The sequence below is a fragment of the Peromyscus eremicus genome, chromosome 2, assembly GCF_949786415.1.
Source record: "Peromyscus eremicus chromosome 2, PerEre_H2_v1, whole genome shotgun sequence".
Classification (NCBI taxonomy): Eukaryota; Metazoa; Chordata; class Mammalia; order Rodentia; family Cricetidae; genus Peromyscus; species Peromyscus eremicus.
Window position 1 is genome coordinate 66233043 of NC_081417.1, and position 21230 is coordinate 66254272.

The 21230-nt window shown below is 40.6% G+C and overlaps 2 protein-coding genes across 3 annotated transcripts in view; one reads left to right on the plus strand and one right to left on the minus strand.

Moving 5' to 3' along the window:
* Ncbp1 (nuclear cap binding protein subunit 1) overlaps positions 1 to 21230 on the plus strand; it is a 41577-nt gene that overhangs the window by 14564 nt on the left and 5783 nt on the right. For both annotated transcript variants that reach the window (XM_059254291.1, XM_059254292.1), the window contains 13 exons: positions 1665 to 1772; positions 2219 to 2340; positions 3622 to 3691; positions 4439 to 4654; positions 7557 to 7654; positions 8627 to 8690; positions 9680 to 9790; positions 13150 to 13214; positions 14729 to 14791; positions 15642 to 15716; positions 16539 to 16642; positions 18394 to 18516; positions 20671 to 20773. In XM_059254291.1, coding sequence (XP_059110274.1) covers positions 1665 to 1772; positions 2219 to 2340; positions 3622 to 3691; positions 4439 to 4654; positions 7557 to 7654; positions 8627 to 8690; positions 9680 to 9790; positions 13150 to 13214; positions 14729 to 14791; positions 15642 to 15716; positions 16539 to 16642; positions 18394 to 18516; positions 20671 to 20773 — 1322 coding nt within the window. The remainder of the gene's footprint in view (positions 1 to 1664; positions 1773 to 2218; positions 2341 to 3621; positions 3692 to 4438; positions 4655 to 7556; positions 7655 to 8626; positions 8691 to 9679; positions 9791 to 13149; positions 13215 to 14728; positions 14792 to 15641; positions 15717 to 16538; positions 16643 to 18393; positions 18517 to 20670; positions 20774 to 21230) is intronic.
* The window catches only part of Xpa (XPA, DNA damage recognition and repair factor), a 42857-nt gene continuing 28232 nt past the window's right edge, over positions 6606 to 21230 (minus strand). Inside the window, exon 6 of the mRNA XM_059254300.1 lies at positions 6606 to 7630. Coding sequence (XP_059110283.1) covers positions 7581 to 7630 — 50 coding nt within the window. The 3' untranslated portion in view covers positions 6606 to 7580. The remainder of the gene's footprint in view (positions 7631 to 21230) is intronic.

Genomic DNA, 21230 nt, shown 5'->3' on the forward strand with positions numbered 1-21230 from the left:
ACATTTGTCCATCCAAAGTCTCTGCCTTTGACTCTGTCTTCAGTAATAATAGCACCAGAGTGGCCTCTGTATAACTAGGCTCTGCTCCTGTTGGTTACTGGCTAAAATCTTTACTTCCTTCCTGGTTTTATAGTGGGTGATCTTAAAATTCTGGTACACAAAATGATTCATTGGGCTACAGGGAGTGAATATTAGAACGTTTATCTTCTTTTTTTTTTCTTAACAATTTCATATATGTATTTAACATATTCTAGTCACAATGGTCCCCCATTATCTTCTCTTTTCCCCATCTCTTGCTGTACCCTTTCTAGTCCCCTTTCTGCTTTGATGTCTTTTTGCACATGTGTGACTCACTGAGTTTAATTTAGAGTTGCTTTCATACAAGTGTGGGAGGTTATTTACTGGAGCATGAGCACCTTACTAATGGCTACACAACCGAGAAATACCTCCTTCTCCAGAAACTGTTAACTGCCAGTACAGGAAGGGGTGGGGCCTCATGAGCTCCATCCTCGTCCATGAGGAATGTTGACCTGCCTAGTCTTAGGTAGGTTTTGCGTAGCTGCTGTGAGATTGTGAGTGCTGTGACCATGTCCTGTCCAGAGGATAACGTTTCACAGACTCCTCCCATCCTCTGCTTCTTGGGTTCTTTCTGCAACACAAAACCTTTATGTGTCTTGAATAGAAGGAAATGGAATTAGATCTTACTAATACCTAATATGTAGATTGGTAGTAATCCAGTATTTACTATAAATAAATGCGTACATGTTGGAAATGATGTGATCAAGATCTTTTTTACTGAAGACATTCAGAAAACTTTGGACACTTGTTAGGATCTAGGATTAAAGTCTTGATCTTTGGTGATTGCCCCAGTCTGGTTGCTTTCTCTTGTCCCCTGTATACCCTCCAGCTATATAAAATGACTTCACAACCCTCTGCCAAGAATGCCTTCCCTGCTCCCCACTGAGGGGCTTTGCTCACCCTTTATAACCTTGCCCAGGTGTTTTCTTGTTACACTTTTCCCTTGTTACCAATGTCACTGGTCCCAAGAGCACTTGTTAATTTATCTTTTAGTGCAGGAGTCATCCCTTTTCATTGAGATTATGTTTGCCCCAAATAAGCTGTTAAGTTCCCTTAAACAGTACCTTGAAGAGTGTTTATTTAGCCCTGGCACACAGAGGACACCCAGTAAACATCTCTTTTACTTAAATTTTCCATTTCTATATATCAGTGAAAATTATTCCCAGCCAAACAAAAAGACCAACCTGCTTCAGTAGAATGGAATAACTAGAATATTTGGCTGTCTGGGTGCTTAATGTAGCATAGCATAAAAACCTACAAAGTCACAGATTCCTATCCAATGTCACAACTACCCGACTTTGCCATTATACCACAAAGCTACCATGATCAATAAGTCACTGAATGGGTGTGAACTATCTTCCACTGCAAGTGTGGTTGTGAGCACTGAAATTTGAATTCATGTTATTTTATGTGAATAGTGTTTTGTTTTAAGCATTAAATTTAGAGACTTCTTGGCTCACAGGTTGTGCAAACAAAAAGTAAGCTAAATATAGCCATGGGCTTTAATTTTGCAGACCATTACAAAGTTTTTTATGACTATTATGAAGTACTGTTAGGTTTAATACAGATATCCTTTGCCCTCACAGGTCCGTTTTCTATCTGATCTTGTGAATTGTCATGTGATTGCTGCCCCATCTATGGTTGCTATGTTTGAGAATTTTGTAAGTGTGACTCAGGAAGAAGATGTGCCTCAAGTAAGACCCTTTATGTTGAACCTTTTCCAAGAAGCACACTGTACCAGATTTTTCCCCCCACTGATAACTCTTTAGCAGCAATAAACAAAATACAATAACAAATTATCATACTGTAATGCTTAATATCTAAAGGGCAAGTCAACTGGCTTCCTAGTGGGTCCTCTTGACATCATTGTATTAATTCAAATGATTGTAAGATTAGAGCTATATAACTAGAAATCCTCTAGATGAGCCAGATATTTTATTTAAGCCTTATTGAAAAGCCTCCCCAGGATTGCATTTTTGAATAAAAAAAGGTAAAGCTGGGGAGTTGTATAGCTTGGTTGTGCAATGCTTGCCTAGCATCTATAAGGCCTTGAGTTTGATCCCTAACACTGGAAAGAAAGAATAATGAATAATAAATACAATTAGCATTTTTTTAACTTACCTTTCTAAACTTTCTTCAGGTGCGACGGGATTGGTATGTGTATGCGTTTCTGTCATCTTTGCCCTGGGTTGGAAAAGAGTTATATGAAAAGAAAGATGCAGAAATGGACCGCATCTTCTCCAACACTGAAAGTTATCTTAAGTAAGGGCACAGCTCACAGGTTCTTTGTTGTTTGCATAAAGATAGCCTACTGATAAATGTCTTAGATTCTCTGTTAGCAATAACACCGGTTCAGTTTCATTTTTTTAAAAAACAAAACAAAACCGTAAAGTTGCTGAAATTTTTCCCTATTAAATTTTATTCTTCTGCTGCATAACTCACTAAGATCTCAGTACTTTGCTAGTGCAAGAAGCCGGTATTGTGTCTGCTGAGCAGTTTTCACACATGTTGGTGAAAGGCCTAGAATGCCGTGGTGTGATAGCTCCACTAGTGTTATAGTATTTGTATGCTTAAAGGTCACCTCCAGCACTTAAAAAAAAAATTACACCTCTGCCCAGGCTACTAATGTGTTCAGAGTAGGAGCACTGCCCTGGGACATAGGTTTATTTCATCCTACACATTAATCCTAAGCCATAGCCTTCTCCCATGCCAGTGTAAAAACTTGCTTTATCTTGTTAGATACAATCAAATAATGAGCCTTGTTAGTAAACATGCCTAATTGCTTTGCAACATGATAGTGATAATGGTTGTGTATTCCTTTAGCTTTCACAGATTGATTTTGTCATACTTCTTTGGATACCACTATTAATTGCTTTGTTTAGTACAAATAAACATGACAACTAAAGATAAGACGTTTTTATATGTCTGTGTGTGTGTGTGTGTGTGTGTGTGTGTGTATGAATATATATACTTGATTTTATACAAATGATAATCCAGCATATATACTTTTTCACATGTGTTTTTTGGGGTTTTTTTTTCTTCTTCTTCTTTAACTTGAATTTATTGTATGAAAGTATGTGGTTCCATCAGATTGGGTTTATTAACAGCATGGTATTCTTCTTCTTTTTTTTTTTTAATGTTTCTTTTTATTAGTCCCCTCTCTGGATATTTAGCTTATGCAGTCTCCTGTTACCATACATAAGTATCAGGGAATATTATTGTATATATAGTATACATTATTGTATATATAATATATAATATGTGTATGTCTGCTTATAATATGTGCAGGTATATTTATGGTGATATGAATTCATAGAAGTGACATTGTTGGGTGAAGATTCAGAACTAAAACTTTGACAGAAATTGTCACATTGTCTTCCAGAGATATATTCTTCCAGATTGTACCAATTAACCCCTCTGTCACCAGTGTTTGAGATACAGATGTGCCTATTATCTTGATGATCATTATCAAAAATGTTGCTATCCGTTGAGTGTCTTTTATGTTTCTAAAGCCTAAGTGTAGATTTTCATTTTTACCTTTAGAAGACGCCAGAAGACTCATGTGCCCATGTTACAAGTATGGACTGCCGATAAACCACATCCACAAGAAGAGGTGAATTGCTTTTCATCTGGTGTTATACACACAACTCTTGAGTAGATTCTTGTCTCTGTAACATGCCCGAACTGAATCACCAACCCCGACATCCCTAATTCAATTCCCAGGACCCACAGGTAGAAGGAGGAAAGTGATTCCTACAAGTTGACCTCTGAAAATGCACTATGGCCCATGGGCCACACAAATAAGTAAAAGTGCAATTTTTAAAAATGCTCAGACTTGCATTTGTGTATCTTAGCTAGGTTTCTAAATAGTTCCAGTGAGGAATTCATTTCCTCTGGGTCTTGAGCGCAGAGGGTTAATGCATGTTAGAATGTAATTGAAACAGCCCTTGCTTTTTAGAATACCGATTTTCACAGACTTGACACGTTTTATATCCAAATACTCAGTTTTAAAAATAGCAGAGGTGATGGCCCCGAATGTGCTTCCAAAAACAAGCTGCTGGAGTAGAAGTGGAGAGTGGGGCTGCTCAGCAGGTAGAGGCAGCCTGCGGGAGAGCCCCAGACCACAGAGTGGAGGGAACACACCTTTGAAAAGTTCCCCTGGCCTCAGCGTGCACGCTGTGCCAAGTGTGGGCACAGGAATGGCATTTAAAATCTTTCAGTAAAAACAAAAACTTAATGCCATTCTTTTCTATCATATGAAATACCATCTTAGTCTACTTTGTCCCGTATTTTAGAGAGTAGACATTTTCTGTACTGTCTAGCCAAAATGTTTATATTAAATATTAAAATCTCTTTTTAGTATTTAGATTGCTTGTGGGCCCAGATTCAGAAATTGAAAAAGGACCGGTGGCAGGAAAGGCACATCGTAAGACCCTACCTTGCCTTTGACAGCATCCTCTGTGAAGCACTGCAGCACAACCTGCCTCCTTTCACACCCCCGCCTCACACGGGGGACTCGGAGTACCCGATGCCCAGGGTCATCTTCAGGATGTTCGACTACACAGATGACCCCGAGGTATGTCAGTGGCCCCGAGTCCGGGAAGGCCGGGCTTGCGGCTGTACTTGGGACCTAGTTTCCTTTGACTTACACTCTCGATGCTTTGTTTTTTTTTCTTTTTTCTTCTTTTTTTTTCAGGGTCTCTCTCTGTGGACCCAGATTGGCTTTGAGTTCACAAATTCTCTTACCTCAGCCTCCCAAGTGCTGGGATTACAGGCTTCTACCACATTGACCATCCTAGCTCTGAAATAACCTTTTAATTTTCAGTAATTTTTTATCATAAGAAGATTGATGAAAATCAATTATATGCTTTGATTCAGCAAACTATTATCACCTTGTTAGGCAAAAAATTTGTTATGCTCATAAGAGAGACAATATAGTTTACCAGTCAAAAGCCAAGTTGGTTAGCATTTTAATATAAATACTACCTGGGAACATGAGTGAGTTATTTACTTCCTGTGCCTCAGTCCCCAAAGGAACAATAATAGTATGAATCACATGTAGAAAATGAACAGTGTCTCATGTGAATGCTCAGTTTTAGCTGTTTGGGTCCAGGGTGTCGTGTGTGTATGTGGGGGTGGCCAGAGGTTGACTTCAACTGTCTGTCGTTGCTTACCACCTTTTTTTTTTGTTTGGTGAGGCAAGGTTTCTGATTGAACCTGGAGCTCACCATTGTACCTATATAGCTGACCAGTAGGCCCCATGAAATCTACCTATATTGAGCCTGCCCAATTGAGCATGTACCACCTGGTATAGCTTTTAATGTGGATTCTGGAGGTGTTTAGTTCAGTTCCTCATACTTGTACAGTAAGTACAGTACTCAAGTATCCACTGAGCCATCTCCCAGGCACCATGTTTAGCTAATTATTATTATTATTTAGTGTGTGTCTGTCTTTGTAGCCCAGTCTGTTCTCATTGTGACAACCCTCCTGCCTTGGCCTCTGGAACTCTGAGATAGTACTTGTGGGCCACTATGCTAAACATTATTGTGTTGTTATTATTTTCTGAGAAGGGTCCATCTAGCCCAGGCTGGTCTGGTACTTGCTGTGCAGTTGAAGATGACCTTTAACTTGGATCCTCTTGCCGCTGCCTCTATTGTGATTATAGGCATTCCCCACCATGCCCAGGTTTATTTGTTGCTAAGGATGGAGCCCAGGGCTTCAGGCATGCTAAGCAAGTACTCTACTGACCAAGCTACACCCCAGTCCTATTTAGTCATTGTTAATATTTTTTCCAAGGAAAATGCTTCCTTTTCTAAATTGCCCATATTTTTAAATAACTCAGCTTAAGTTACTCATTGTACAATTACTAAAAATATTTTTGTCAACCTTCCAACTTTCTAGTTTTTAAATACTTTTTATAGTGTTTTTTTGTTATGAAGCCAAATTGTTGGCAACCCTTTGACAGGAAAATGTGATTTTATTGCGAATATTGGAAGTAAAAATTAACATTTGAAGTACACATTAATGATTTTATATCTCAGTGTGTACGTGTCTGTCTTGAAGCCAGGCAGCAAGCATATGATTACTAGATTGTTTCTGGAAAGTAGTTTAGCCAGCTAAAGTACCAGAACTGTTGTTGCTCCGTCCTTGTTGTATGTAGCAAGCAGCTCAACCTTAACCCTCAACACTGGACTTTCCAGGGTATGTGTTTGTGAACGAGCACCATCCTTGCATTATAAGATGCTTGGCCTGGCATCTACTCTGGTCGCCCATGTCAGGTTACTAGCTACGGGTACCAAATGACTTAAAGAACACATGCATTCCACGAGTGGACCTGTAAAGTCTGTGTTTGGCACAAGGGGAGTATAAAGAGAATCAGCTGTCTTTGGGTGAAATGCTACACACAGGACTTTGGTTTGGTTTCAATTTTGTTGTTGTTGTTGTTTATTTTTTAAAGAATACAAACAGAAATAAAGCAGAGATTCCAAATGTCCCTTCCAGGCAGTACAACTGCTCTTCAGTCTTGAGTTTTCAACTCTTCTCCCTGGCTCAGCCCAGAGACAGAACATGACTAGAGTGGTAGTGGGAAAGGCTTGATGAGGATCGGTTTAACACCTGCCTTGGTTCCCGTTCAGTAGTCCAGCCTTCTGGGAGGCTTGGTGGTGGGAGGACTTGATTATCTGCTTTGCTGTAGTAAATAATGAGAAAGCACCTTGATTCAAAATTACATGATGACCTGTTAGGTTTATCAACTGAAAATCTAGTTTATGTTCATGCCATTTAGTCTCTGTGATTAGTTACAGCAAAGGAAACAAGAATTTGACCTTGGGATGTCTTTCTCCCTGCTGGTGCTGCACACTGCCTGCCCTTCCCCCGGCAGAGAGTGTAAATGTCCCAAAATGGAAACACTGCATTCTTCTGTATTTTGATAATGTCTTTAAAAGGTGTTTTTTCAACTTAGAAATTGGGTGATAATTCAGTGGATAAACGCACAGGCCATGAAGTCTGACACCAGAGTTCCATCATAATTGGCTGACCCACATGGTAAAAAGAGACAGCCAGAGCTGGGTGTCAGTGGTGCATACCTTTAATCCCAGCACTTGGGAGACAGAGGCAGGCAGATCTCTGTTGAGTTCAAGGTCAGCCTGGGCTACAGAGCGAGATCCAGGAAAGGTGCCAACGCTACACAGAGAAAACCTATCTCAACAAAAAGAGAGAGAGAGACAGCCAATTCCCCACACATGATAGATGGATGCATAGATAGTTAGTGGGGTTTTTTGTTTTTGTTTTTGTTTGTTTTTAATTGATTTGTAAAATAGGCCTGGTGGGTATTTGATGTCTCAGGAGCACTATACACTCTTGATTCTGTGGTAGGTATTTAACAGGACAGTTCAGTCCTAGATGAAAGTATTTATTGAATAAAGGAAAGAAATCTGTTTTGTGGTTCTGTGCATGAGTACATTTGGTCTTCTTTCCAGGGTCCTGTCATGCCAGGGAGTCATTCAGTGGAGAGGTTTGTCATAGAGGAGAATCTTCACTGCATCATAAAATCCTACTGGAAGGAAAGGAAAACTTGGTGAGATTCTCTCCATGGTACTTTTAAAGGGAGTGGGAAACCATTTGGAGTGTGTAAGGCTGGAGAGATAGCCTAGCAGGCATGAGGACCAGTGTTCGGGTGCCCAGCACCCATGTAAACCCAATTGGCATTCACCTGTATCTCAGTTCTGGAGATGCTGAAACAAGAGTATCCCTAGGGATTGCTCTCCAGCTAGTTAAGCCAGTCTATGAACCCCAGGTGTTTTGTTTGTTTGAAATACTTTATGTGTATGGGTATTTTTCCTGCATGTGTATCTATATATCACTTGTGTGTCTGGTGCCCTCAAAGGCCAGAAGAGGGCTTTGAATCACTTAGAAATGGGGTTCCAGATAGCTGTGAGGTGCCTTTTGGTTGCTGGGAATTGAACCTGGGTCCTCCGCAAGAGCAGCCAGTGCTCTTAGCTGCTGAGCCCTCTTTCTAGTCCCTAATCCCAGGCTTAGTGAGAGGCCTTGTATTAGAAGTAAGATGGAGAAGCAATTGAAGAAGACACTCAACATGACCTCTTGACCTCTGATTTCCACATACCTATCCGTGCACACACAGGTACATACATTCCATATATGCTAAAATTGAATAGTAGGCTGGACTTAGTTTGGATGTATGGAAATTAAAGCTTACTAATGTGTTTTTCTGTTTTTTTTTTTAACATTTAGAAATCTAAGTGTTAATAAATTTTCATAGAGCTGGAAGGTTTTGGCTTCAATTTTGAGAAGAAATATTGTAGTTAGGAGTGGACCACCTGTAAGAATGTGCTGAGTTAGTAGATCTTCGGGTGCTGGTTTTATTAGTTTCCTTTTTGTGTATAAGACAAACAGTTCATACCATGTTAATAAATAACTGAAACTAGAACATCACAGCAAGGTTTTTGTCAGCTAAGCTCACTGCATTTGAAACTGTTGGGTTTCGTGTGTATCTTTGTACACTTGCTAACTGAAATCACACTTCTTACAGTGCCGCACAGCTGGTGAGCTATCCAGGGAAGAACAAGATCCCCTTGAACTACCACATAGTTGAGGTATGCCTTCCATGTGGTGCTAACTCTGGTTTTCCCAGTCTGTCTGAGGACTGTACAGGTTCTCCTGGCTTTGTTTGTCTGTGCTGTCCTCACTGTTACCAGGTTCTGAGAAGGAATAGAGAAGCAAGGACATCGCCAATTAGCCTTGCTGGTGAAGGAAGAAAGGAATTGAAGCTCCAAGTCTTTACCTGTTGAGTCATCTTGCTGGCCTCAGCTGCCTCCTCCCTCCCTCTGCCCTCCATCCCCCTTTTAAGCGGTACATGTCTTTAATCCCAGCACTCGAGAGGCAGAGGCAGCAGGTCTGAGTTCAAGGCCAGCCTGGTCTACAAAGAGAGTTCCAGGACAGCCAGGACTACACAGAGAAACCCTGTCTCAAAAAACCAGAGAGGAGGGAAAAAAAAGACTGGGTGTCACCATATCACCCAACCTAACCTGGGACTCGTGACCCTTCTGCCTTATCCTCCTGAGTTGCTGGGACTCCAGGCATGTGCTACCACACATGGCTCTAAGTCGTATTTTTAAATCTGAAAAAAAATTGTGTAGAATTCCTCATGCATTAAGAGGAAAGAATGCCAACTAGGGCTTTAGACATTTAGGCAGGGGTAAGAAATAGCATGCCAAAAAGATGTGGGGTCTGTTGTGAGTAGCAGTGGAGAATGCTCAGCCGTCTTGAACCCTGGTCCACTAAGAATTCTCAATACCCACAGGAATGCAGCTCCATGGGTTGAGCCCCTTGATACGGTGTCTCCCTCAGTTACCTTTGAGACTTCAAAGGATGGATGACTAGTGTACATCTGTCTCAGCAGTGTGGGTCACAGCAGCCTTCACCTAGTGGATGCTTGAAGTAGAAAAAGGGGGTGTTTATTGTGTTGTTCAGTTGTAGATCGGAAAGCATGCTTTTTGCGATAAAAGGTAATTCTTTTTCCATTGTAGGTGTCATGGAGTTTAGGGTTAGGGTGTAATATGTGGGTCTTTCTGGTGTTTTACAGGTGATCTTTGCAGAGCTGTTTCAGCTTCCAGCGCCCCCTCACGTCGATGTAATGTACACTACACTGCTCATCGAACTGTGCAAACTTCAGCCAGGCTCTCTGCCCCAAGTTGTATCCTTTTGTGTTTTTAAATGTATGGCCCTTGGCTGTGCTTTTTAGAAGATTGCATTATGGAGCTATCTTTTCTCAGTTCACCTTTATGTTCCTATGCTTTGGGTTTTAGGAGTAATGGTTTAATTTACTTTGTTTTTAAGTAAATAAGACTTGGGACAAAATGCATGTTTGTGAAGTTAACACATAGCATCCCCTGCTTAAATAGAAGGTGCTGCTATGGCTTACAAGCTCCTTGTTCTCCCAGCAGGATCAGCTCCTTTCACATCACACTAATAAAGCTGGTGTTAGCATTCCCTTGCCTTTTGTTTGTTTCCTAAGATAGGGCCGTACTCTGTAGCCCAGGATGGCCTCAAACTCAGGATGATCTACCTGCCTCAGCCTCCAAAGTGTAGGAATTACAGGTTTGAGGCCATGTCCAAGCTATTCCTTTGCCTTTTTGTTGTTTGTTCTTTGTTTCTTTTCTTTTTTTTTCTTTTTGGTTTTGGTGTGAGACAGGGTTTCTCTGTATAACAGCCTTAGGTGTCCTGGAACTCCATTTGTAGACCAGGCTGGCCTTGAACTCACAGAGATCCACCTGCCTCTGCCTCCCAAGTGTTGGGATTAAAGGTGTGCACCACCAGTGCCCAGCTCCTTTGCCTTTTAAAACAATAGTTATGGACTGGAGAGATGGCTCAGAGGTTAAGAGCACTGACTGCTCTTCCAGAGGTCCTGAGTTCAATTCCCAGCAACCACATGGTGGCTCACAACCATCTACAATGAGTTCTGGTGCCCTCTTCTGGCCTGCTGTCATATGTTGTATACATAATAAAAAAATTAAATCTTTAAAAAAAAATAAATAAATAAAAATAAAACAATAGTTATTTGAAGAAAACGTACATTCTGCCTTTTCAGGACTTCAGGTCTTCTATAAGCCCATTAGATAAGTTCCATTGATTGTATTATTTTAATAAATAGTTCCATATCTGTAACTCTGTGTGTGTCTCTGTGTGTGTGTGTGTGTGTGTGTGTGTGTGTGTGTGCTGCTTCTATGAGTTACTAGGAATGATATTAGTCTCCCTTTATACCTGTGGGTATGCTCATTTCTCTAGTTCCATCAATTTTGCTTTGTCAATATTTGGTGCTCAACTTTGTTGTACCCTTGGTGAAGTAAGTTTTTTAACACTCTGGAGTGCTTCTAGCTTATTTGTTACATGGCTTTTATCTTAAAATGCCTTGTTTTTATTTTATATATATTTTCCCCCTTGGTTTTCGAGACAGGGCTTCTCTGTGTAACAGCTCTGGCTGGACTGGGACTCACTCTGTAGACCAGGCTGGCCTTGAACTCACAGAGATCCATCCACCTGCCTCTGCCTCCCGAGTGCTACGATTAAAGGCATATGCCACCGCTGCCAGGCTAGATCATTTTTCATCCAAGTTTTTTCATATAGTATATTTTCATTATATTCTGTCCTTTTCTCCAACTTTCCCCAAATCCTAGCCACTCAATTTAATGTCTCTCTTAAAACAAAAACAGAAAAAGAAAAAAAAAAAAATTGAAAATCCAAACAAACTTTGAGGGGAGGAGGAAGAAGAAAATATTAAAACAACACACACACACACACACACACACACACACACACACACACACACACACACACAAAACCATGGAGTTTGTTTTAGGTTGGCCAGCTATTCCTGCACATGGGGCCTGCCCTGAAGTGTGGTTGATATAGTCAGTGGCACTCCTGGATAAAACTGCTTTTCCCTTTCCGCAGGTATAGATTACAAATAGTTCCTTGGTTGGGGTCAGCTCTGTGTCCCTTCCCCTTGTCAGTGCTGGGATTGTGTCTGATCAGAACCTGTGCAGTCCTGTGCATGCTGACACAGCCTCTGAGTTCGTGTGTGCCAGCCCTGGTGTCTGGAGGATGCTGCATCTGTAGCAACCACTAGCAACAATCCATCTTTAAAGAAAATTCCACATGAAATAATTCCACCTCTGTCTCTCACAGTCCCTCCACCTCCTCCTCCACATAGATCCGTGATGCTTTTTGATTTTTAGTAAGTATCAACCACTTTCTTTTAGTTAAGATATTTTTTCTTGTCGCCTTCTGCATCCTTAGGTTTCTAGTGTGACTCATGACCACCCTATTTCTCTCCAGCCTGACATTGCCACTCGACTGTGCCCTGTTTGTCACGCCTACTTTATTCTTCTCTACTGTCTGTCTCTTGAGTTGTTACTGCATTTTGTCCTCTGCTGGTTCATACACCCCTCCCCATGTGTGTTTGTGCGCACACACATGCCACAGACATACCTTTCTCCTACCAGTTCTGACCTTCCTTTCAGAAAATAAAAAGATCAGAGAACACTTCAATTTCAAATATGTTTATTTTATCTTTTTGGCATTTTAAATAAAAAAAAATTATACATGATATCCATTAGATATAGCTGTACCTATCATTCTCTGGTGTCCATTTCTTTTGTATGTCCTAAACTTCCATCTCCAATTATTTCATGTGGAATTTTCTTTAAAGATGGATTGTTGCTACTAGTTGCTACAGTTTTTAGAAAAAGTTTTTATTTTTGTGTTTGTTTATTTGGTTTGGTTTGGTTTTTTTTTTGTGGTCATGATGGTTTTTGTTCTTAAAAGATGTTATGAGGTTTTAGAGAGAACTGGGCACGATGCTTATAGATTTTATTTCTAATATTCCCAAACCAGAAACAACCTCAATGTCCAACAACACATGAATGGATAAACAAATTTTGTTTCCTTGCCATGATAATATTCAATTCAGCAAGAAAAAGGACTTGTTTTTAATGCAATGAACAACATGAGTTGAAAAATAATATATGCTGAAGGAAAGGTAACAGATTCACAGAACATGATGCTATTTTTTATAAAATTCTAAAAAAATGCAAAAATCCTCTAGTGACAGAAGACCAGTGGATGCTTGGAGAGAGGTCTAGTGGATGCTTGGGGAGAGGTCTAGTGGATGCCTGGAGAGAGGTCTAGTGGATGCTTGGAGAGAGGTCTAGTGGATGCTTGGGGAGAGGTCTAGTGGATGCTTGGAGAGAGGTCTAGTGGATGGATGCTTGGGGAGAGGTCTAGAATGACTGAGGAAGGAGTGGATTACAAAGAAATTGTAGAGATGATGAAAATATTATCTTGACTTCACAGATGTGGATACAGTCAGATTTATTGCACATAATGGGCAGTTTAAAACTTGAAAAACAAGATCAGTTATGTGAAAGGATGAAAGACTCACAAATTCTTAGTGATAAAGACTTAGATGATATGATCTTCTCTTCCTTTCTCCCTCCCATCACAACTCATTTGAAAGGAGAGCGGAAAGTAGTTTTCCTTATCTTCAATCTGCAGCTCGCACAGGCAACTGAGATGCTGTACATGCGTCTGGACACGATGAGTACTACGTGTGTAGACAGGTACAGCATTGGTTACTTCTATGCTAAGGGTTATGTTAGTACCTTCAAGAATTTGTCAGAAGACTTGTCTTAAGGATTTCCAGATTTTTCCCTGCTTTCCAAAACCCCTTTGTGTGATAGCTTGCTTGTTAGAACACTGTGGCTTCCAGTCTGTTTCAGTCTAGAGATGCCCACACTTGCTTCTCTGTAACTCCAATTCCTGCTTGAAGCACTTGGCGCTTAGGCATCATCTGACTTTTCCTCCTACTGCATTGCATGTGTAAGTCTAAGATAAGCTCCCTCTGAATGAGAAATCTAATACTGCATTATATATAAACATTTATAGATTATCTGTTTTGAAAGTAATTATAGAGAAGTATCTTCAAACCTGCAGCTCTGAGACTCCATTTATTTTAAATAAATAAATAAAACGTGTCTTGGATTGTTACAGCAAGCGTGGTCATTGCATTCTCACTGTTTTCTTTTGGAAAAGTCTGTGTGACTACTTTTACCAACTAGATTTTTTCTTCTGTCCATTTTCCAAATAAGATCGGAGGAAGAATTGAATAGTTGTCTAATTGCCATATCTTTTACCCTAATTCTGTATTAAAAATTACCAGTGGTGACTACCTCTGTCGGTGACTTTGAAAAATTAAGATGATTGAAATCAGGTTTTTGAGGGTAGTGCTTTAAGAAAGTGTCTTCTGGTGTCTCCACTCTAATAAAATATCAAATCAGTAAACATCTTGAGTGCTCTTATGGCCTCACAGCACTGTTTAACACTATAAGATGTCTGCTGTCTAGAGAGCTAAGTATATTTTCAAATGGGACTTTGTGCATATAGGCTGTCGTGAAAAGGTCGAGTGGGCCTGGAGATGGCTCTCCCAGAGGACCTGAGTTTGGTTCTCAGCACCCACCCACATCGGGCAACTTCACAACCACCTGCAGCTCCATCTCCAGAGGATCCAACACTTGTGGCCTCTGGTGCTGCATATACATGCACATACAACATAAACATGGAAATGAAGAAGTAAAGTTTTTGACAAGGTCACAGTATAGGAAGCTAAGAGCTAGAGAGAAGGCTCAGTGGTTAAGAGCACTGGCTGCTCTCCCAGGAGCCCACGGTCAATTCCCAGCACTATATGACAGGCTTGCTTTGGTTCTGCCATTTGTAAATTATTTATTAACGTTTAACTACAATATTTTTTACTGCTTCCATTTCATCAACAGTTACAGGAGAAAAATAGTATACTCCTTCACAGCTATGAGAATCATATATAAATATTTTCCACAAAGTATGAGCTTAAATTATGTCTGTTACCTAACAAGAATAAAAGGATGCACCATTAGGAGAACTGAGATAACTGGGGGACTATAAGACAGCGAGTTAGAGGCTTTGCTAAGAGAACAGTCAAAGAGCTACAGGTGTGTGGGTGTGCACATAAGACAGTTTAGCTGTATAAAGGATTATATGAATTGCTGGTCTAAATTGCATTCTTCCTTTCTCCTCTTCCCTGCCCTATTCCCCAATTTAGGTTTATTAATTGGTTTTCTCATCATCTAAGTAACTTTCAGTTCCGTTGGAGCTGGGAAGATTGGTAAGTATAATGTTTATCCTACCTTATTCAGATAAATTATATTGGAGATCTCCTTGTCTGTAAAGTATTTGCCACTCAAACATAAAGACCCGAGTTTGATCACCAGAGCCCATGTTAAAAAGCCCACCATTGAGCCCTACATAGTAGTATACTCCTTTAATCCCAGCACTCAGGAGGCAGAGGCAGATCAATCTCTGTGAGTTTGAGGCTAGCCTGGTCTACATAGTAAGTTCCAGACCAGCCAGTACTACACAGTTAGATCCTGGTTTTTTTTGTTTTGTTTTGTTTTTTTTTTTTTTTTAAAGCCAGTCATGGAGGCATGGCTTCTAACCCCAGCACTGGGGACATGGAGATTAGCAGATCCCTGAAGCTCGCTGGCTGGCCAGCCTAGTGAGAAACACTGTCTCAAAAACCAAAGTGGGTGCACCAGGGAAAGAACCCAAGGTTACCCTCTGGCCTCCATGTGTGTGCACAGCACATGAATATACACATACACAAAAGAACCTGCATACTTAAAACACACTTTAAAATAGTCTGTTGTGCTGGGCAGTGGTGGCACACACCTTTCATCTCAGCACTTGGGAGGCAGAAGCAGGCAGATCTCTGAGTTTGAGACCAGCCTGGTCTACAAAGCTAGAGTTCCAGGACAGCCAGAGCTGTTACACAGGGAGACTGTCTTGATAAACCAAAAACAAACAAGTCTGTTGTCTCCAGTATTTATTTTATTGATATTTAGTTACTATATATGGAGGAGATAATGGGTAGAAAGACCCTAGTATAAGCCAGGAAATGATGATTATATACAAAAGGTTATGTATATGAACTTAATAAAGCCACGTTTCCTCCTTAGGTCAGATTGTCTTACTCAGGACCTTGAAAGTCCCAAACCAAAGTTTGTAAGAGAAGTTCTAGAAAAATGCATGAGGTAAGCTCTTGGTACTTTCTCCTTGATGTGGGTCTCTTCGTGTCTCTTGAAGGAGACTGCAGTCTTCTTTCTTAAATCCTGCTGTTCAGCGTCCATCGTCCACCTCACATTTCAATCAGGATTTGGGCTACAATTGGATTTTATGTGAATTAGGCCAAAAAGATATCATGAGCGTTTTCTCATTTTCTAAGCTTGTATTTTTTTTCTAATTTGTGTTTTCTTAGCCCTCCCCTACAGTCATCTGTTTAGAAAGCTTTAGTTTCTAAAAATAGGATATGCTTTGGGGGAACTGTGATGTGAGCTCTTAATGTGTATTTTTTTGAGGATAGGTGGGTTTAGGCTTTGGGAAAGACACAAATTTTATATATCTATAAATCCTTTTCTCTCTGGGTGTGGTATATCCCTCTCTCACATCCAGCCCAATATTGTCTCCTGCCATCCTCCGTCTGTAACGTGATGTGTAAATACTTTATCAGTATTTACAAAAGAAACTTGGCTTTTACTATCTTCCATGTATTTCTTTGGTGCGTCACAACCAGCCTCCCAGCCATGCCACCCTTACCCTCTCACCCAAGCCGCCACCACTTCCCATTGCTCACCAGCAGACCTGTGGATCCCCTAGCCCCCACTAGTCAGTACACTTTGAAGCAGGCCTGAGTTTACCACTGTGCTAACTCATTCAGAGACCTGAAGGACTTTGTCCCCGTTTGCTTCCTGGTTGTCCACTGAGTTGAGATGTTGGATCCTGGCTTTCTGGGCAAGTTGAGTATTACCAAAGACTAAAATGTGAGACCTTTTCTGAGGCTCTTATTTGTGTTATAGGTTGTCTTACCATCAACATATATTAGATATTGTTCCTCCCACCTTCTCAGTGCTGTGTCCTGCCAACCCAACCTGCATTTACAAGTATGGAGATGAAAGTAGCAGTAAGTAATGAAACGACAAACCTCTCCTTAGAGTGCACCGTGCTCTGAAGCCAGCTAGTTAGTTATAGGAGGAGAAATTGACGCTTTCTTCGAATTGTATTTCTCTGTTTGGAAAGTGGCCCATCATTAGCCACTAGATTAAGGATTTTGTTGTTATCTATTTAGTAATCATTAGCTTATAGCTTTTTTCTGTTTATATTGTTTACAGTGTTTTGTATATGACATTTTTAATATGGTACAAAAAAATAGTAAGATGAATTTATACCTGGAATGTACTGAAACTGAAAGCGCATTTGTTACAATGGAGACTTCTTGAATTAGTTATCATTTCGTTAGGGTTACTAAATGATGGAACACCGTGACCAAAAGCAAGTGAGGAGGAAAGTGTTTATTTGGCTTATATTTCCATATCACTGCTCATCATTGAAGGAAGTCAGGGTAGGAACTCAAGCCAGAAAACAATATTATGCTGCTTACTGGCTTGCTATAGATGGATCTTATGGAAGCGTTTTCTCAATTGAGATTCCCTCCTTTCAGATAACTAGCTTGTGTCAAGTTGACATAAGACTAGCTGGCACACATCTGATGCTGGGAACACTGAGACACATGGCAGTCTGCTTCAAAAGTAAATTTGTAAACCTGACTTTTACCATTTGGCCCATGGGTTCTGGGATTGCACCATGAGCCATTGCTGCTGGAATTGCTGTGGTCTTTCTCCTCTGCACAGTTGACGCTTTGTGAAGGCGATGTGTGCGGTGGTGGCCAGAGGTAGATGTCAGGTTATCCAACTGTGCTGCTGGGATTGCACTGACTGTTCTAGTTCATTCATGAGCCTCACGTTTTGTGCTTCAGGGAAGTTCTCTGTGTCTGAAAACTCAGCTCTTCCTTGCTTTGTGCAGTTATATTACCTCAATACAGAAAGCCCTTTTTATCTCTAGTTCCTGTTTCTTCCTCAGGTCTGGCCCAAGTTTGTTGTTTGTAAATAATTTTAATCTTTAGCAAACCTATTTCATAAAAATACTTTCTGTCTACTTCTAAAGTAAATTTCTTGGTTCCCCAGCTAACGTGTAAATTCCCTGATGACAAAGGGTTCTTATTTTCTTGTGTATGTGTAGGATTTTTTGTTTGGTTTGTTTTGTTTTTCATAGAATTCGCTTCCACTTTCAGGGACAGGCTCACAGCAGATGTTGGCTGAATGACTATCTTTGTGTGACCTGTTGTAATAGACGTCAGTCATTACAGGTCTTAATGTTGTCTTATGATCCTGTGTCAAGATTGCCCTTTTGTTGCCATCATCCGCATTACATTGAAAGTAGATTTCCTGTTGCTTTGATGATGCCTTTACACAAACATGACTTCTACACCATGAGCACACCTCACACAACCCTAACCAGTAAGCGCAGAGCCTCTTACGTTGGCAGCCTTCACCTTGCTTGAACTCATTTGCCCCAGAAAACGTTGTTGGCAAAAATGACCAAGAAGCTGTTGGGTTTACAAATGTCCCTGAGACCTGAGGTGCTTTTGAGTATCGACATGAAAATTCTCTTTCAGGCTAGATGAAAAAAACAAAACAAAAAACAAAAAAAAAAGCCATTGAATGAGGGGAGCTTTCCTGTATAGGATCATACATGGTTTCATGCTGATCTTTACGGAAGGGTGTTCTATTTTAAAGAAAACAACTGAAAGTGTTGATTGGCTTCTCATAGAGCAGACTGTCAGCCTGATCTACCTTCCCTCTGTTCTGTGTTTAGATTCTCTTCCTGGACATTCCGTGGCACTCTGTTTATCTGTTGCTTTTAAAAGTAAGGCAACTAATGATGAAATCTTCAGCATTCTGAAGGACGTACCAAATCCTAACCAGGACGATGATAGCGGTAAGAGAATTCCTTCTTCAGCTGAAGCACATAGGCCACGTTAAAGCATAAACAGAGCTCTGAGGAAACATGAGCTCCATTAAATCCTGTTGGGTGCTCATACAGCAGTCTATCTGCTCTTTTTAGGACCTGCTTATTTCACCCTCTTACCTAGGAGGCCCTGAAATTCCTATGAAGCAGCTTATATTAATAATAGAGGCCGGGCCGGGCAGCGGTGGCACATACCTTTAATCCCAGCACTTGGGAGGCAGAGCCAGGCAGATCTCTTGAGTTCGAGGCCAGCCTGGTCTACAGAGCGAGATCCAGGACAGGCACCAAAACTACATGGAGAAACCCTGTCTTGAAAAACCAAAAAAAGAAAAAAAAGAAAAAAGAATAGAAACCATCCTGGGTGTAGTAGTTGCACGCCTTTTATCCTAGCACTTGGGAGGCAGAGGCAGGTGGATCTCTATGATCTCTATGAGTTAGAGGCCAGCCTAGATTACATAATGAATTTCAGGCCAGCCAGAACTACATAATGAGGTCTTGTCTCAAAAACAAGCAACAGGTAAAAAAAGAACACAAACCATGTCCTACATACAAAGTAAATCACATATAGCTTAGTCAAGATGGGTTTTTTTTTCTTGTTTTTTTAATATTTCTGCTTTTATTATATAGAGGGATTCCTGATTGGGAAAGCTTAGTGTGTTGGATATTTTTGGTGGGATTGATGTTTTCTCTAAATTATAAGCTGTTACAGTACTAATGCCTAATCTTTACTTAGTATATACCACACAACTTCAGCCAGCATCTTAGCTTTGTTGTATTTTCCTGGTATGAATGAGGAAATGGACAGAATGACATACAAGTTTACCTGCTTTGTGACTGGATAAGGAAAGAAATACTGCAAGAGTTGCTCTAATAGTTATGACATACTGTGAAATGTGTAATTATCTATAATAAGTAAATCAGTATGTTGCACAAAAAGCCAGATCAGCAGATCGGATAGCAAGTCTAGAGACAGCCATCTGGTGGGGAGGACACCTAGGCAGTGTCAGCCAGCCATGCTAATACTAAGTTTAGACTTTGGCAGATGTCTTAAGATGGAGGTGTGTAGCTGAAGTTTTCCTGGTCCTACCTGGCCCACGGTCAGGACAAATCTCTCCCACTCGAGTGTCCCAAGTAAACACACAGAGACTTATATTACTTACAAACTGTATGGCTGTGGCAGGCTGCTTGCTATCTGTTCTTATATCTTAAATTAACCCATTTCTATAAATCTATACCTTGCCACGTGGCTTACCTTATCTTACATCATGCTTCTCGTTGTGACAGCTAGCAGCGTCTCCCTGCCTCAGCCTTCCACCTCCCAGCATTCTCCTCTCTCCTTGTCCTGCCTACACTATCCTTCCTGCCTGGCTACTGGCCAATCAGTGTTTTATTTATTAGTCAATCATAGCAACACATATTCACAGTATACAGGACATCCCACAGCAGAGGTTTACAGGGCTTACTGGTTTTGCTTTTTATTAACATTTGACACTTTCTAGACAGAATATGAAGGAGGACATATGTGTGATACTTTTTAAGAAAATGGGTCATAAGCCAGGCATGGTGATGCAACCCTGCTAATCTGAGCAATTTGGGGTTTGGTCTGTATATCAAGGCTAGCCAGCCAGCAGTCTATAGTGAGACCCTGTCATAAATTAACAAAAAAAATCCAAAACACTGAATTTTATAGAAGAACTGGGAAAATTGTTCCATAAAAGAGAGAATTAAGCCGGGCGGTGGTGGGGCATGCCTTTAATCCCAGCACTCGGGAGGCAGAGCCAGGTGGATCTCTGTGAGTTCGAGGCCAGCCTGGGCTACCAAGTGAGTTCCAGGAAAGGCGCAAAGCTACACAGAGAAACCCTGTCTCGGGGGAAAAAAAAAAAAAAAAAAAAGAAGAATTAAGGGTATGCTTTCTTGATGGGGGGGGTTGAGATAAGGTCTCATTATATAGCTTTGGCTGGCCCTGCTTAGTTTTATATTTTGAGAAGCCTTTGATTGTTTATTTTTACTGACAGATTATTATATAAATGTCTTAGGAGCACACTGTCTGCTTAGCGTTCCAGGGTGTGGCACCAAGGACTTACTGTACTTGACATTGTTAAATCTTACTGTAAATGTTTTCAGATGAAGGTTTCAGCTTTAACCCATTGAAGATAGAGGTCTTCGTACAGACTCTGCTGCACTTGGCAGCCAAATCCTTCAGTCACTCCTTCAGTGCCCTTGCAAAGTAAGTGTGTGCATTTAACACCAGTGCTGTAGTAATTTTTGCCTAAAATTGTTAAATATGAAGATCTTACTACATAATTTGATAGCATGAGATTCGGTTTATGGTGGCCAAAATGTTTCCCATGGTTACGTGTGTATACAGTGTAGATGTGCAGGTAGTGGGTGAACTAGTACAAACGTAGGTCGCTGGGACGGTTGTTTACACAGGCAGAGAGGTCTGGCCTATCTAGACATCTTTCCAAAGACAGAAAGTGGAAGTGAAAGCCCACCCAAAGGTTGGCTTCTAAAGAGATAGCAAATTTGGTAAGAATCCAGAATAAAAAGAGCTCTTGTAAGTTGGTGGCAGCTTCTCTGCAGGCCGAATTCTAATGCTTTATGTATTTAGTGATTACTCCGGTTATCTTGCATTTGCATATTGTATTTTAAATTGAATAAGATTAAAGGGGTTTTGAAAACAC